The following is a 13,368-nucleotide window of genomic DNA, read 5'->3' on the forward strand; positions in this document are numbered from 1 at the left end:
AAGAACATTAAGAAGTTCTCAAAAACAAATTCTTGAACTACAGAAATCCTTAATGGACAAGATAGAAAATCTCTCTCATGAAAATGAAACATTAAGGAGGAATCAAAATGAAATGAAACAACTAGTAGAACAAGAAACTGTGATAGTGACAAGAAACCACAATGAAATGAAGAACTCAATAGATCAAATGACAAACACATTAGAGAGCCTTAAAAACAGAATGGGTGAAGCAGAAGAGAGAATATCGGAATTAGAAGACAGAGAACAGGAAAGGAAACAGTCAAATCAAAGAAAAGAAGAAGAAATCAGAAATCTAAAAAATACTGTCAGGAATCTACAGGATACTATTAAAAAACCCAACATTCAGGCTCTAGGAGTTCCTGAAGGCATGGAGAGGGAGAAAGGATTAGAAGGCCTTTTTACTGAGATACTAGCAGAAAATTTCCCAGGTTTGGAGAAGGACAGAGACATCCTAGTACAGGAAGCTCATAGAACCCCTAATAAACATGATCAAAAGAGATCCTCACCACGACACGTCGTAATCAAACTCACCACAGTGAAACACAAAGAAAAGATCCTAAAATGTGCAAGAGAGAAATGCCAGATTACTCTCAGAGGATCTCCAATTAGACTCACAGCTGACTTCTCATCAGAAACCCTACAAGCTAAGAGAACAGCGAGATATAGCACAGGTACTAAGAGAGAAAAACTGCCAGCCCAGAATATTATATCCTGCAAGCTCTCATTTGTAAATGAAGGTGAAATAAAGACCTTACATAGCAAACAGAAATTGAAAGAATTTGTTACCACTCGTTCAGCCCTGCAAAAGATGCTGAAAGATGTGTTACATACAGAAACACAGAAACAAGGTCACCAATATGAAAGAAGATAAAGGAAGGAAACCTCACAGCAAAAGATCACAGGCGTCTCAAAGCATATATTAGAAAAAATCTTTGGCAAATGACAGGGCAAAGTTACTCCTTCTCAATAGTCACATTGAATGTTAATGGCTTGAACTGTCCAGTTAAAAGACACCGATTGGTGATTGGGTTAAGGAACAAAACCCATCTTTTTGCTGCTTACAAGAAACTCATCTTTCCAACAATGATCCATACAGACTGAAAGTGAAAGGCTGGAAAAAGATATACCATGCCAACAGAAATGAAAAAAGAGTGGGCGTAGCCATCTTAATATTGGACAACATAAACTTTACCACAAAAACTGTTAGGAGACACAGAGGGGCACTATATAATGATTAAGGGATCCATTCAACAGGAAGATATAACGATTATCAATGTATATGCACCTAATTACAGGGCACCAGCTTATTTAAAAGATTTGTTGAGGGACTTAAAGGGAGACTTAGACCCCAATACAATAGTACTGCGGGACTTCAATACTCCACTCTCAGAGATAGACAGATCAACAGGACAGAAGATCAACAAGGAGACAGTAGATTTAAATGACACTATAGCCCAAATGGATCTAACAGATATCTACAGAACATATCATCTACATCTAAAGATGATACATTCTTCTCAGCAGTACATGGAACCTTCTCTAGGATTGACCACATACTAGGCCATAAAGCAAGTCTCAGCAAATTCAAAAGAATTAGAATCATACCATGCAGCTTCTCAGACCACAAAGGAATAAAATTGGAAATTAGCAACTCGGGAATCCCTAGAGCACGTGCAAACACATGGAGGTTGAACAACATGCTCCTGACTGAACAATGGGTCATAGAAGAAATTAAAAGAGAAATCAAAAATTTTCTGGAAGTAAGTGAGGATAAAAGCACAACATACCAAAACCTATGGGATACAACAAAAGTAGTGTTAAGAGGAAAGTTTATATCAATAGGTGCCTACATCAAGAAATTGGAAAGGCACCAAATAGATGACCTTTTCAGTCATCTCCAGGATCTAGAAAATCTGCAGCAAACCAAACCCAAACCCAGAGAAGAAGGGAAATAATTAAAATGAAAGAAGAAATCAACAGGGTTGAATCCAAAAAAATTTACAAAAAATCAGCCAAACGAGGAGCTGGTTTGTTGAAAAAATAAACAAAATTGACACCCCATTGGCCCAACTTACTAAAAAAAGAAGAGAAAAGACTCAAATCAATACAATCAGAGATGAAAAAGGAAACGTAACAACAGACACCACAGAAATAAAAGGAATCATCAGAAATTACTGCAAGGACTGGTATGCCAGCAAACAGGGAAATCTATCAGAAATGGACAGATTCTTGGACACATACAACCTACCTAAATTGAGCCAGGAAGACATAGAAAACCTAAACAGACCCATAACTGACACAGAAATTGAAACAGTAATAAAGGCCCTCCCAACAAAGAAAAGCCCAGGACCAGATGGATTCACTGCTGAGTTCTACCAGACATTTAGAGAAGAACTAACTCAAATTCTTCTCAAACTATTCAGAACAATTGAAAAAGAGGGAATCCTCCCAAATTCTTTCTATGAAACCAGCATCACCTTAATTCCTAAGCCAGAAAAAGATGCAGCATTGAAAGAGAATTGCAGACCAATATCCATGATGAACATAGATGCAAAAATCCTCAATAAAATTCTGGCCAATAGAATGCAACAACACATCAGAAAGTTCATCCACCCAGAGCAAGTGGGATTTATCCCTGGTATGCAGGGATGGTTCAATGTTAGCAAAACAATCAACGTGATACACCACATTAACAGACTGCAGAAGAAAAACCATATGATTCTCTCAATAGACACAGAGAAAGCATTTGATAAAATACAACACCCTTTCATGATGAAAACTCTAAGCAAACTGGGTATGGAAGGCACATTCCTCAATACAATCAAAGCAATATATGAAAAACCCACGGCCAACATCCTATTGAATGGGGAAAAGTTGGAAGCATTTCCGCTGAGATCTGGTACCAGACAGGGATGCCCACTCTCACCACTGCTCTTCAATATAGTTCTAGAAGTTTTAGCCAGAGCTATTAGGCAAGAAAAAGAAATTAAAGGGATACAAATTGGGAAGGAAGAACTCAAACTATCCCTCTTTGCAGATGATATGATTCTTTATTTAGGGGACCCAAAGAACTCTACCAAGTGACTATTGGAACTCATCGAAGAGTTTGGCAAAGTAGCAGAATATAAAAGAAATGCACAAAAATCAACAGCCTTTGTATAAACAGGCAATGCCACGGCTGAGGAAGAACTTCTAAGATCAATCCCATTCACAATAGCTACAAAAACAATCAAATACCTTGGAATAAACTTAACCAAGGACGTTAAAGATCTCTACGATGAAAACTACAAAACCTTAGAGAAAGAAATAGAAGAGGATACAAAAAATGGAGAAATCTTCCATGCTCATGGATTGGAAGAATCAATATCATCAAAATGTCTATTCTCCCAAAAGCAATTTATACATTCAATGCAATATCAATCAAGATACCGAAGACCTTCTTCTCAGATCTGTAAAAAATGATGCTGAAACTCATATGGAGACACAGAAGACCTCGAATAGCCAAAGCAATCTTGTACAACAAAACAAAGCCGGAGGCATCACAATACCAGATTTCAGGACATACTACAGGGCAGTTGTTATCAAAAGAGCATGATACTGGTACAGAAAGAGATGGATAGACCAATGGAACAGAATAGAAACACCAGAAATAAATCCAAACATCTACAGCCAACTTATATTTGATCAAAGATCCAAAACTAATCCCTGGAATAAGGACAGCCTATTCAATAAATGGTGCTGGGAAAATTGGATTTCCATGTGCAGAAGCTTGAAGCAAGACCACTAACTTTCACCTTACACAAAAATTCACTCAACATGGATTAAAGACATAAATCTATGACCCGAAACCATCAAATTATTAGAGAGCATTGGAGAAACCCTGCAAGATATAGGTACAGGCAAAGACTTCTTGGAAAAGACCCCAGGAGCACAGGCAGTCAAAACCAAAATTAACATTTGGGATTGCATCAAATTGAGAAGTTTCTGTACTTCAAAAGAAACAGTCAGGAAAGTGAAGAGGCAACCGACAGAATGGGAAAAAATATTTGCAAACTATACTACAGATAAAGGGTTGATAACCAGAATCTACAAAAAATCAAGACAATCCACAACAACAGAACACACAACCCACTTAACAGATTGGCCAAGGACCTCAATAGACATTTTTTGAAAGAGGAAATCCAAATGGCCAACAGACACATGAAAAAATGTTCAAGATCACTAGCAATCAGAGAAATGCAAATCAAAACCACAATGAGGTTTCACCTCACCCCGGTGAGAATGGCTCACATTCAGAAATCTACCAACAATAGATGCTGGAGAGGATGTGGGGAAAAAGGGACACTAACCCACTGTTGGTGGGAATGCAAACTGGTTAAGCCACTATGGAAGTCAGTCTGGAGATTCCTCAGAAACCTGAACATAACCCTACCATACAACCCAGCCATCCCACTCCTTGGAATTTACCCAAAGGAAATTAATTTGGCAAATAAAAAAGCCATCTGCACATTAATGTTTATTGCAGCTCAATTCACAATAGCTAAGACCTGGAACCAACCCAAATGCCCATCAACAGTAGACTGGATAAAGAAATTATGGGACATGTACTCCATAGAATACTATACAGCAGTAAGAAAGAATGAAACCCAGTCATTTGCAACAAGATGGAGGAATCTGGAAAACATCATGCTGAGTGAATTAAGCCAGTCCCAAAGAGACAAATATCATTTGTTTTCCCTGATCAGCGACATCTGAGCACCAAAGGGGAAACCTGTTGAAGTGAAATGGACACTATAAGAAACAATGTCCTGATCAGCTCTTGTCCTGGCTCTAGATGTACAGTGTAATACTTTATCCTTTTTAGTTTTTTTTGTTGTTGTTGTTCTAGTACTAATGGTTGAACTCTGTAATTAATACACAATTATTCTTAGGTGTTTAAATTTTAACTGAAAAGTGATCCCTGTTAAATATAAGAGTGGAAAAAGAGAGGGAGGCGATGTACAATTTGGGACATGCTCAATCGGACTTGCCCCAAATGGTGGAGTTAGAAATGTGCCAGGGGATTCCAATTCAATCCCATCAAGGTGGCATGTACCAATGCCATCTCACTAGTCCAAGTGATCAATTTCAGTTCACAATTGATCACTGATAGGTCTAAGAGTCAAAGAATCACACAAACAAGACTAGTGTCTGCTAATACTAACTGATAGAATCAAAAAGGGAGAGAAAGATCCAACATGGGAAGTGGGCTACACAGCAGACTCATAGAATGGCAGATGTCCTAAACAACACTCTGGCCTCAGAATCAGCCCTTAAGGCATTCGGATCTGGCTGAAGAGCCCATGAGAGTATTGTAGGCATGGAAAGCCAAGATACCATGGAAAAGAAAAAAAAGAAGAAGACCTAAATGAAAGATCTCTGAGAGTGAGATCCCAGTTGAAAGAATTGGGCCATCAAAGAAGGAGGTACTTTTCTCTGAAGGGAGGAGAGAACTTCCACTTTGACTATGACCCTATTGGAATAAGATCAAAGTCAGCGAACTCTAAAGGCTTCCATAGCCCTGGCAACTCATGACTAGAGCCTAGGGAGATTACTGACTCCATGAACAGGAGTGTCAAATTGTTAAGTCAGCAACAGGAGTCACTGTGTACTTACATCCCATGTGGGATCTGTCCTTAATGTGTTGTCTAATGTGCAGTGATGCTATAACTAGTACTGAAACAGTATTTTTACACTTTGTGTTTCTGCGTGGGTACAAACTGATGAGATGTTTACTAATTATATACTGAATTGATCTTCTGTATATAAAGATAATTGGAAATGAAAAAAAAAACCTGGTGTTAAATTGGAAATGGCATAGAAAATTAAATAATTTTTTAAAAAAATATTATGTATGATCTCTGTCTTTAATGTGCTGTACACTCTTATTTAATGCTATAACTAGTACTCCAATAGTATTTTTTTTACTTTGTGGTGCTGTATGGGGGCAAACTGTTGAAATCGTTACCTAATATATACTAAACTTATCTTCTGTATATAAAGAGAATTTTTTTTAACTTTTATTTAATGAATATAAATTTCCAGTGTACAGCTTATGGATTACAATGGCTTCCCCCTCCCATAACTTCCCTCCCACCCACAACCCTCCCCTCTCCCACTCCCTCTCCCTTTCCATTTGCATCAAGATTCATTTTCAATTCTCTTTATATACAGAAGATCAATTTAGTATAAAGATTTCAACAGTTTGCACCCACATAGTGAAGGACCCTTATGGGGGAGAGGGACAAGAAACTAGGCCTGGGCAGATATCAGGGGCTTCTTAAGAGGTTAGATGTTCCCCAGAGTCCAGCGGGCAGGACGTTCTCTGGGAAGGAAAAGTCAATCCCCTTCAGAGAACCTCTAGGCATGCCCAGAGCAGAGCTGCCACTCTCCTCAGCACTCTCCTCAGCACTCTCCCTCAGCACTCTCCTCAGCATTCTCCTCAGCACTCTCCTCAGCACTCTCCTCAGCACTCTCCTCAGCACTCTCCCTCAGCACTCTCCGATATGCTAATTGTCCCTCCGAACCAGCCAATCCCGTGTTGCCACTGCATCCCATATGCTAATTGTCCCTCCGAACCAGCCAATCCCGTGTTGCCACTGCATCCCATATGCTAATGGTCTCTCTGAACTGACCAATCCTATGCATGCGCATTAGGAATATGCTAATTCGTTGCCTATATAACCTGTGTGAAACTGCCGCTCAGGGCTCCTCACTGCCTGAGGTGGGGGCCCGTTTGCGCAAACGTACAATAAAAACCTCGTGCTTTTTGCATCAACTGGTCTGGAGTCTGGATCTTTGGGCGTCCTCCCGAGCAAGTGGGCATCTCTGCAACTGAGAGGTCCTACATTTGGCGCCCAACGTGGGGCTTGAGGTCGCCCTCAGACCCATTCTCTGCAGGACCAGTTGGAGGTATAATTAAGTGTTTTCTGTCTGTTGTTTTTTGTCTTGAGTATTCTGACTGGATTCTGACTGAACTATTCTGACTGGCCAGTATCTGACCTGACTCTGTGGGACCAGTGGGGGAGGCAGGCGTGCCCAGCAACCCCTGGTCCGTTCCCCGGAGGACGCTCCGGGTTATGAGGGGAAACCCTCGGTCTGTTCCCCCGGAAGATGCACCGGGGTGGTCTGGAGGTGGGTCGGAGACCAAGTCTCCCTCCTTCCCGGGGAGGGCTGGTCAGGCAGCCGCTCCCAAAAATAGCGCAATAGCGTTCGATTTGTCCTAGCCATGTGTTTTGTCTTGCTTACTGTATATGTCTGTGCATTGGCTGTTCTTTTTGTTTGGGCTGAAATCCTTGTACGCATGGGTCAACAAATAACCACCCCTTTAAGTCTCACTCTAGATCACTGGAAGGACGTTCGAGAACGCGCGCGCCACCTCTCATTGGAGGTTAAAAGGAAACAATGGGCAAAATTCTGTTCCTCAGAGTGGCCGGCCTTCGAGGTCGGCTGGCCAAGGAACGGCACTTTTAACCTCGATATTATTTTACAGATTAAGGAACGAGTCTTTCAGCCAGGATCCGATGGACACCCTGATCAGGTGCCCTACATTACCACGTGGGAGGATCTTTCACGTAACCCCCCTCCCTGGATAGAACCCTTCTCCTTCCCGACGGAGCCCATACGTACCCCGTTACCCCCTCCTCCTATCCCGGTTGTGCCAACCTCCTCCCTATACCCTCTGAAGGAGATTCGAGATCCAAAACCTGACAAGCCACCGGTTCTTCCGGCTGATCAGGACTTTCTGCTCTTTGACTCTCCCCCACCCTATCTTCCCGGCCAGCCTGCTCCCCCGCAGGAACCCCCACAACAACCAGAGCGGGATGTGCAACCTTCTGCACCACCCCTTGATTCCACGAGGGCAGGAGAAGAAGTCTCAGCGCCTTCCCCGCCCTCCAGCCGCCTGCGCCTCCGTTGGGGGCAGGCAGGGGGCTCGGGAAGCGTCTGGACTTCGCAGGCTTTTCCTCTTCGCTCGGTGGCTGGCCAGATGCAGTACTGGCCATTTTCTGCTTCCGATCTTTACAATTGGAAAACCCATAACCCCTCTTTCTCTCAGGACCCCCAGGCTCTGACTGGGCTGATCGAGTCAATTTTATTGACTCATCAGCCCACCTGGGATGATTGTCAGCAGCTTCTGCCGACCCTCCTCACTACTGAGGAAAAGCAGCGCGACTACCTTGAGGCACGGAAAAACGTCCCTGGAGCAGATGGCCGACCGACCCTACTGCCAAACGAAATCGAGGAGGCGTTTCCCTTAACCCGTCCTGATTGGGACTACACCACCATTGCTGGTAGGGAGCGACTTCGTCTTTACCGCCAGATTCTCCTTGCGGGTCTCAGAGGGGCTGGAAAGCGCCCCACCAATTTGGCCAAGGTACGTGCAGTAGTACAGGGGGCTGAGGAAACGCCGGCAGGCTTCCTAGAAAGATTAATGGAAGCCTACCGTATGTACACCCCGTTTGACCCCCTGGCAGAGGACCGGCAGGGAGATGTAATCATGTCCTTTATAGGACAGTCAGCGCCGGACATCCGCAATAAATTGCAGCGGCTAGAGGGGCTTCAGGGGTATACTATACAAGATTTAATGAAGGAGGCAGAAAAGATTTACAACAAAAGGGAGACCCGAGAGGAGAAGGAGGAAAGGATCCGCAAGGAGCAGGAGGAAAGGGAAGACAAAAGAGACAAAAGACGTAATCGAGAGCTTAGTAGAATTTTGGCCACCGTAGTGCAGGATACAGAAAGGAGTAGACCAGGACAGAATAGGGACTTGGGAGACAAACGAAAGCCTCGGGTGGAAAGAGATCAATGTGCCTATTGTAAAGAAAGAGGACACTGGGTCAAAGACTGCCCGAAGAAAACACAGGGACCAAAGAAGAGACCAGTTCCAATCCTGTCCCTGGAAGAAGACGACTAGGTGAGTCAGGGCCAGGAGCCCCCCCCTGAGCCCAGGATAACCCTTGAAGTGGGGGGCAGACCGGTAACCTTCCTGATTGACACGGGAGCCCAGCACTCGGTACTGACTTCAGAAAAAGGGCCTTTAAGCTCCAAGACTTCCTGGGTTCAGGGGGCAACTGGAGGGAAGTTATATCGCTGGACAACCAATCGAGAGGTCCAGTTAAGTACAGGACTTGTGACACACTCGTTCTTACTAGTGCCAGACTGCCCCTACCCCCTCCTGGGCAGGGACCTACTCTCGAAGGTAGGAGCCCAAATTCACTTCCATGAGAAAGGAGCTACCATCACAGACTCAGGAGGGCGGCCCCTCCAGGTATTAACACTACGCTTGGAGGACGAACACCGATTATTCGAGAGGCCCTCGTCCACCATGGCTCCCATGGACCCCAAGTGGCTCACAGATTTTCCTCAGGCCTGGGCAGAGACTGCGGGAATAGGGCTGGCCATCAACCGGCCTCCCTTGATCATAGATCTGAAGCCCACGGCCATTCCCGTGTCAGTTCGTCAATATCCGATGGGCAAGGAAGCTAAGGAAGGTATCCGGCCACATATCCAGAGACTGTTACACCTAGGCATTTTAAAACCTTGTCGTTCACCTTGGAACACCCCCCTACTACCAGTAAAGAAGCCTGGTACGGGTGACTACCGCCCGGTACAGGACTTGCGGGAGGTTAATAGGAGAACGGAGGATATGCATCCCACAGTGCCCAACCCCTACAATCTGCTAAGTACCTTGCCTCCGACCCACGTATGGTACACTGTGTTAGATCTAAAAGATGCATTCTTTTGTTTAAGACTGAGCCCTCAGAGCCAATCCATCTTTGCTTTTGAGTGGAAAGACCCAGAGACCGGGTTTTCAGGACAACTCACCTGGACAAGGTTGCCCCAAGGATTTAAAAACTCGCCTACCTTGTTTGACGAAGCTCTGCACCTAGATTTGGCCGACTTCCGAGTCAACCATCCAGACCTGGTCCTCCTGCAATATGTGGACGACCTCCTCCTTGCCGCTGAAACTGAGCAGGACTGCCTAAAAGGTACCGGGGCCCTGCTACAGAGACTGGGGGAATTGGGCTATCGAGCCTCCGCGAAAAAGGCCCAAATATGTCAGAAACAGGTGGCCTACCTAGGCTACCTCCTAGAAGGAGGGCAACGGTGGCTGACAGAGAGCCGAAAAAGGGTGGTTGCTCTAATTCCACCCCCCACCGATGCCAGAAAGATGCGGGAATTCCTCGGGAGTGCGGGATTCTGCCGCCTTTGGATTCCTGGGTTTGCGGAGCTGGCAGCCCCATTGTACCCCCTCACGAAGTCCAATGCTCCCTTTCAATGGAGAGAAGAGCAACAGCGGGCGTTTGACAACATAAAAAAGGCCCTATTGTCAGCCCCAGCCCTGAGCCTCCCTGATATGACCAAGCCCTTCACATTATACGTGGATGAGAATAAGGGAGTGGCGAAGGGAGTGCTAACACAAATGCTTGGACCCTGGAAAAAGCCGGTGGCATACTTTTCAAAAAAGCTAGACAATGTAGCGGCCGGCTGGCCTCCGTGCCTCCGCATGATAGCGGCCGTGGCAGTTCTGGTGAAAGACTCGGATAAATTGACTCTAGGCCAACCTCTCACCATAGTGGCACCTCATGCTGTGGAGACAGTTATCCGCCAGCCACCAGATCGGTGGCTCTCAAATGCTCGGATAACTCATTACCAGACTATGTTATTAAACTCAGAGCGGGTCCGGTTTGGGACTGCCACCTCTTTAAACCCGGCCACCCTGCTCCCGGAACTGGGGCCCCAGGCCCAGGTAATCCATAACTGTCATCAAATCCTGGCTGAGGCCCACGGCACCCGAAAAGACCTAACCGACCAGCCTCTGCCGGATGCCGAAATGACCTGGTTCACGGATGGGAGCAGCTTTCTACAGAACGGTGAGCGGAGGGCTGGGGCAGCGGTGGTGGATGGAAAAACTGTTATCTGGTCAAGTGCCTTAAAGCCTGGAACTTCTGCTCAAAAAGCCGAGCTCATAGCCTTAACTCAAGCTTTAAAACTGGCACAAGACAAAAAGGTCAACATTTACACAGACAGTCGGTATGCTTTCGCCACTGCCCATGTACATGGGGAGATATACCGGCTAAGGGGCCTCTTAACCTCAGCAGGCAAGGACATTAAAAATAAGCAGGAAATCCTAGATCTTCTACAGGCCCTGTTCCTGCCCAAAATGTTGAGTATAATTCATTGCCCCGGGCACCAACGAGGAGACGACCCCGTAGCAAGGGGAAACAGGATGGCAGACGAGGCCGCTAGGGCGGCAGCCCTGAGCCAACAGGTGCTCCCGTTAAAGACAATTGAGCCCACCCAAGTATCGAGGGAACCACCTTTCCTCTATTCGGACCAAGACTTAGATACGATCCAGCGGCTCGGTGCAGAGTATGATGAACAAATAAGGGTTTGGAGGCTCGGAGAGAAAATAGTCCTGCCACACCAATTGGCTAAAGAAATAATTACCAGCCTCCATCAATGGACTCATTTGGGACACAAAAAGCTAAAAGCAGCCTTACAGGAAGATAGGCAGTCTTATTACATCCCCGGACTTGACTCTTTAGTCCAGCAGGTGACTGAATCCTGTGTTCCGTGTGCCAAGGTAAATGCCAGACACCTCAAGCTCCCGGAGGGAGCTAGGGTAAGAGGAGACCGACCAGGAATCAACTGGGAGGTCGATTTCACTGAGATAAGGCCGGGCAGTTATGGGAATAAGTATCTTCTAGTTTTTGTAGACACCTTCTCCGGATGGACTGAGGCATTCCCCACAAAACGGGAAACTGCCCAGGTGGTCGTCAAGAAGATCATAGAGGAGATCTTCCCCCGGTTCGGCTTGCCTAAGGTAATCGGGTCCGACAATGGCCCAGCGTTTGTCTCCCAGGTAAGTCAGTTGGTGGCCAAAGCATTAGGCATAAATTGGAAATTGCACTGTGCCTATAGACCCCAAAGTTCAGGACAGGTAGAAAGAATGAACAGAACAATTAAAGAGACCTTGATCAAATTAGCGTTGGAGACTGGTGTTAAAGACTGGGTCCAACTCCTCCCTATGGTGTTGTTCCGGGTCCGAAACACGCCCTCTCATTGTGGGCTGACGCCATACGAAATCCTTTATGGAGGGCCCCCACCAGTAGCAGGCTTGCTTGACCTTGTCAGTGACTCCGTTGCCGATGCCCCTAAGTTACAGGCCCGGTTGAGAGCACTCCAGATCATCCAGAACCAGGTCTGGAAACCTCTTGCAGCAGCCTACCAACCCAAGACGACAACCATTCCACATCCTTTCCAAATCGGTGATGCTGTGTATGTCCGAAGGCACCAATCTAAGACTCTAGAGCCCCGGTGGAAAGGCCCCTTCACTGTGCTGTTGACAACTCCCACCGCTCTCAAGGTCGACGGAATCGCTGCTTGGGTCCACGCCTCACACGTGAAGCGAGCACCACCTCCCCAGGGCCCCGAGGATCCGGACAGACCAGCCAAATGGAAGCTCCAGCGCACTCAGAACCCACTCAAGCTAAGACTTTCAAAAACTGTTTAATATTTGTGATGTTCCTGGCCTTTCCCCATTGTTTTTCCAATCCCCATGCTCCACAATTGTTAACGTGGAACCCAACCCAGTCCAGCAAGAACAGAGTTCCCTCCCTCCAGTGAGGCAGGCTCTCCCCAGGCCGGTCCAATAGATTTTAGGATTAAAATCTTTGCAAAAAGAAAAGGAGGGAATGAAGGACCCTTATGGGGGAGAGGGACAAGAAACTAGGCCTGGGCAGATATCAGGGGCTTCTTAAGAGGTTAGATGTTCCCCAGAGTCCAGCGGGCAGGACGTTCTCTGGGAAGGAAAAGTCAATCCCCTTCAGAGAACCTCTAGGCATGCCCAGAGCAGAGCTGCCACTCTCCTCAGCACTCTCCTCAGCACTCTCCCTCAGCACTCTCCTCAGCATTCTCCTCAGCACTCTCCTCAGCACTCTCCTCAGCACTCTCCTCAGCACTCTCCCTCAGCACTCTCCGATATGCTAATTGTCCCTCCGAACCAGCCAATCCCGTGTTGCCACTGCATCCCATATGCTAATTGTCCCTCCGAACCAGCCAATCCCGTGTTGCCACTGCATCCCATATGCTAATGGTCTCTCTGAACTGACCAATCCTATGCATGCGCATTAGGAATATGCTAATTCGTTGCCTATATAACCTGTGTGAAACTGCCGCTCAGGGCTCCTCACTGCCTGAGGTGGGGGCCCGTTTGCGCAAACGTACAATAAAAACCTCGTGCTTTTTGCATCAACTGGTCTGGAGTCTGGATCTTTGGGCGTCCTCCCGAGCAAGTGGGCATCT

At 46.0% G+C, this 13,368-nt stretch overlaps 1 protein-coding gene across 1 annotated transcript; it reads left to right on the forward strand.

The window, feature by feature from the left end:
- The first annotated feature begins 7,194 nt into the window (after positions 1 to 7,194).
- On the forward strand, positions 7,195 to 12,951 carry LOC133774534 (uncharacterized). The gene is given in 2 exon segments (XM_062212308.1): positions 7,195 to 7,939; positions 8,018 to 12,951. Coding segments are annotated over 2 exon segments (5,211 nt in total). The 5' UTR covers positions 7,195 to 7,288; the 3' UTR covers positions 12,578 to 12,951.
- Positions 12,952 to 13,368: the final 417 nt, after the last annotated feature.

The sequence above is a fragment of the Lepus europaeus genome, chromosome 15 (assembly GCF_033115175.1).
Source record: "Lepus europaeus isolate LE1 chromosome 15, mLepTim1.pri, whole genome shotgun sequence".
Lineage (NCBI taxonomy): Eukaryota > Metazoa > Chordata > Mammalia > Lagomorpha > Leporidae > Lepus > Lepus europaeus.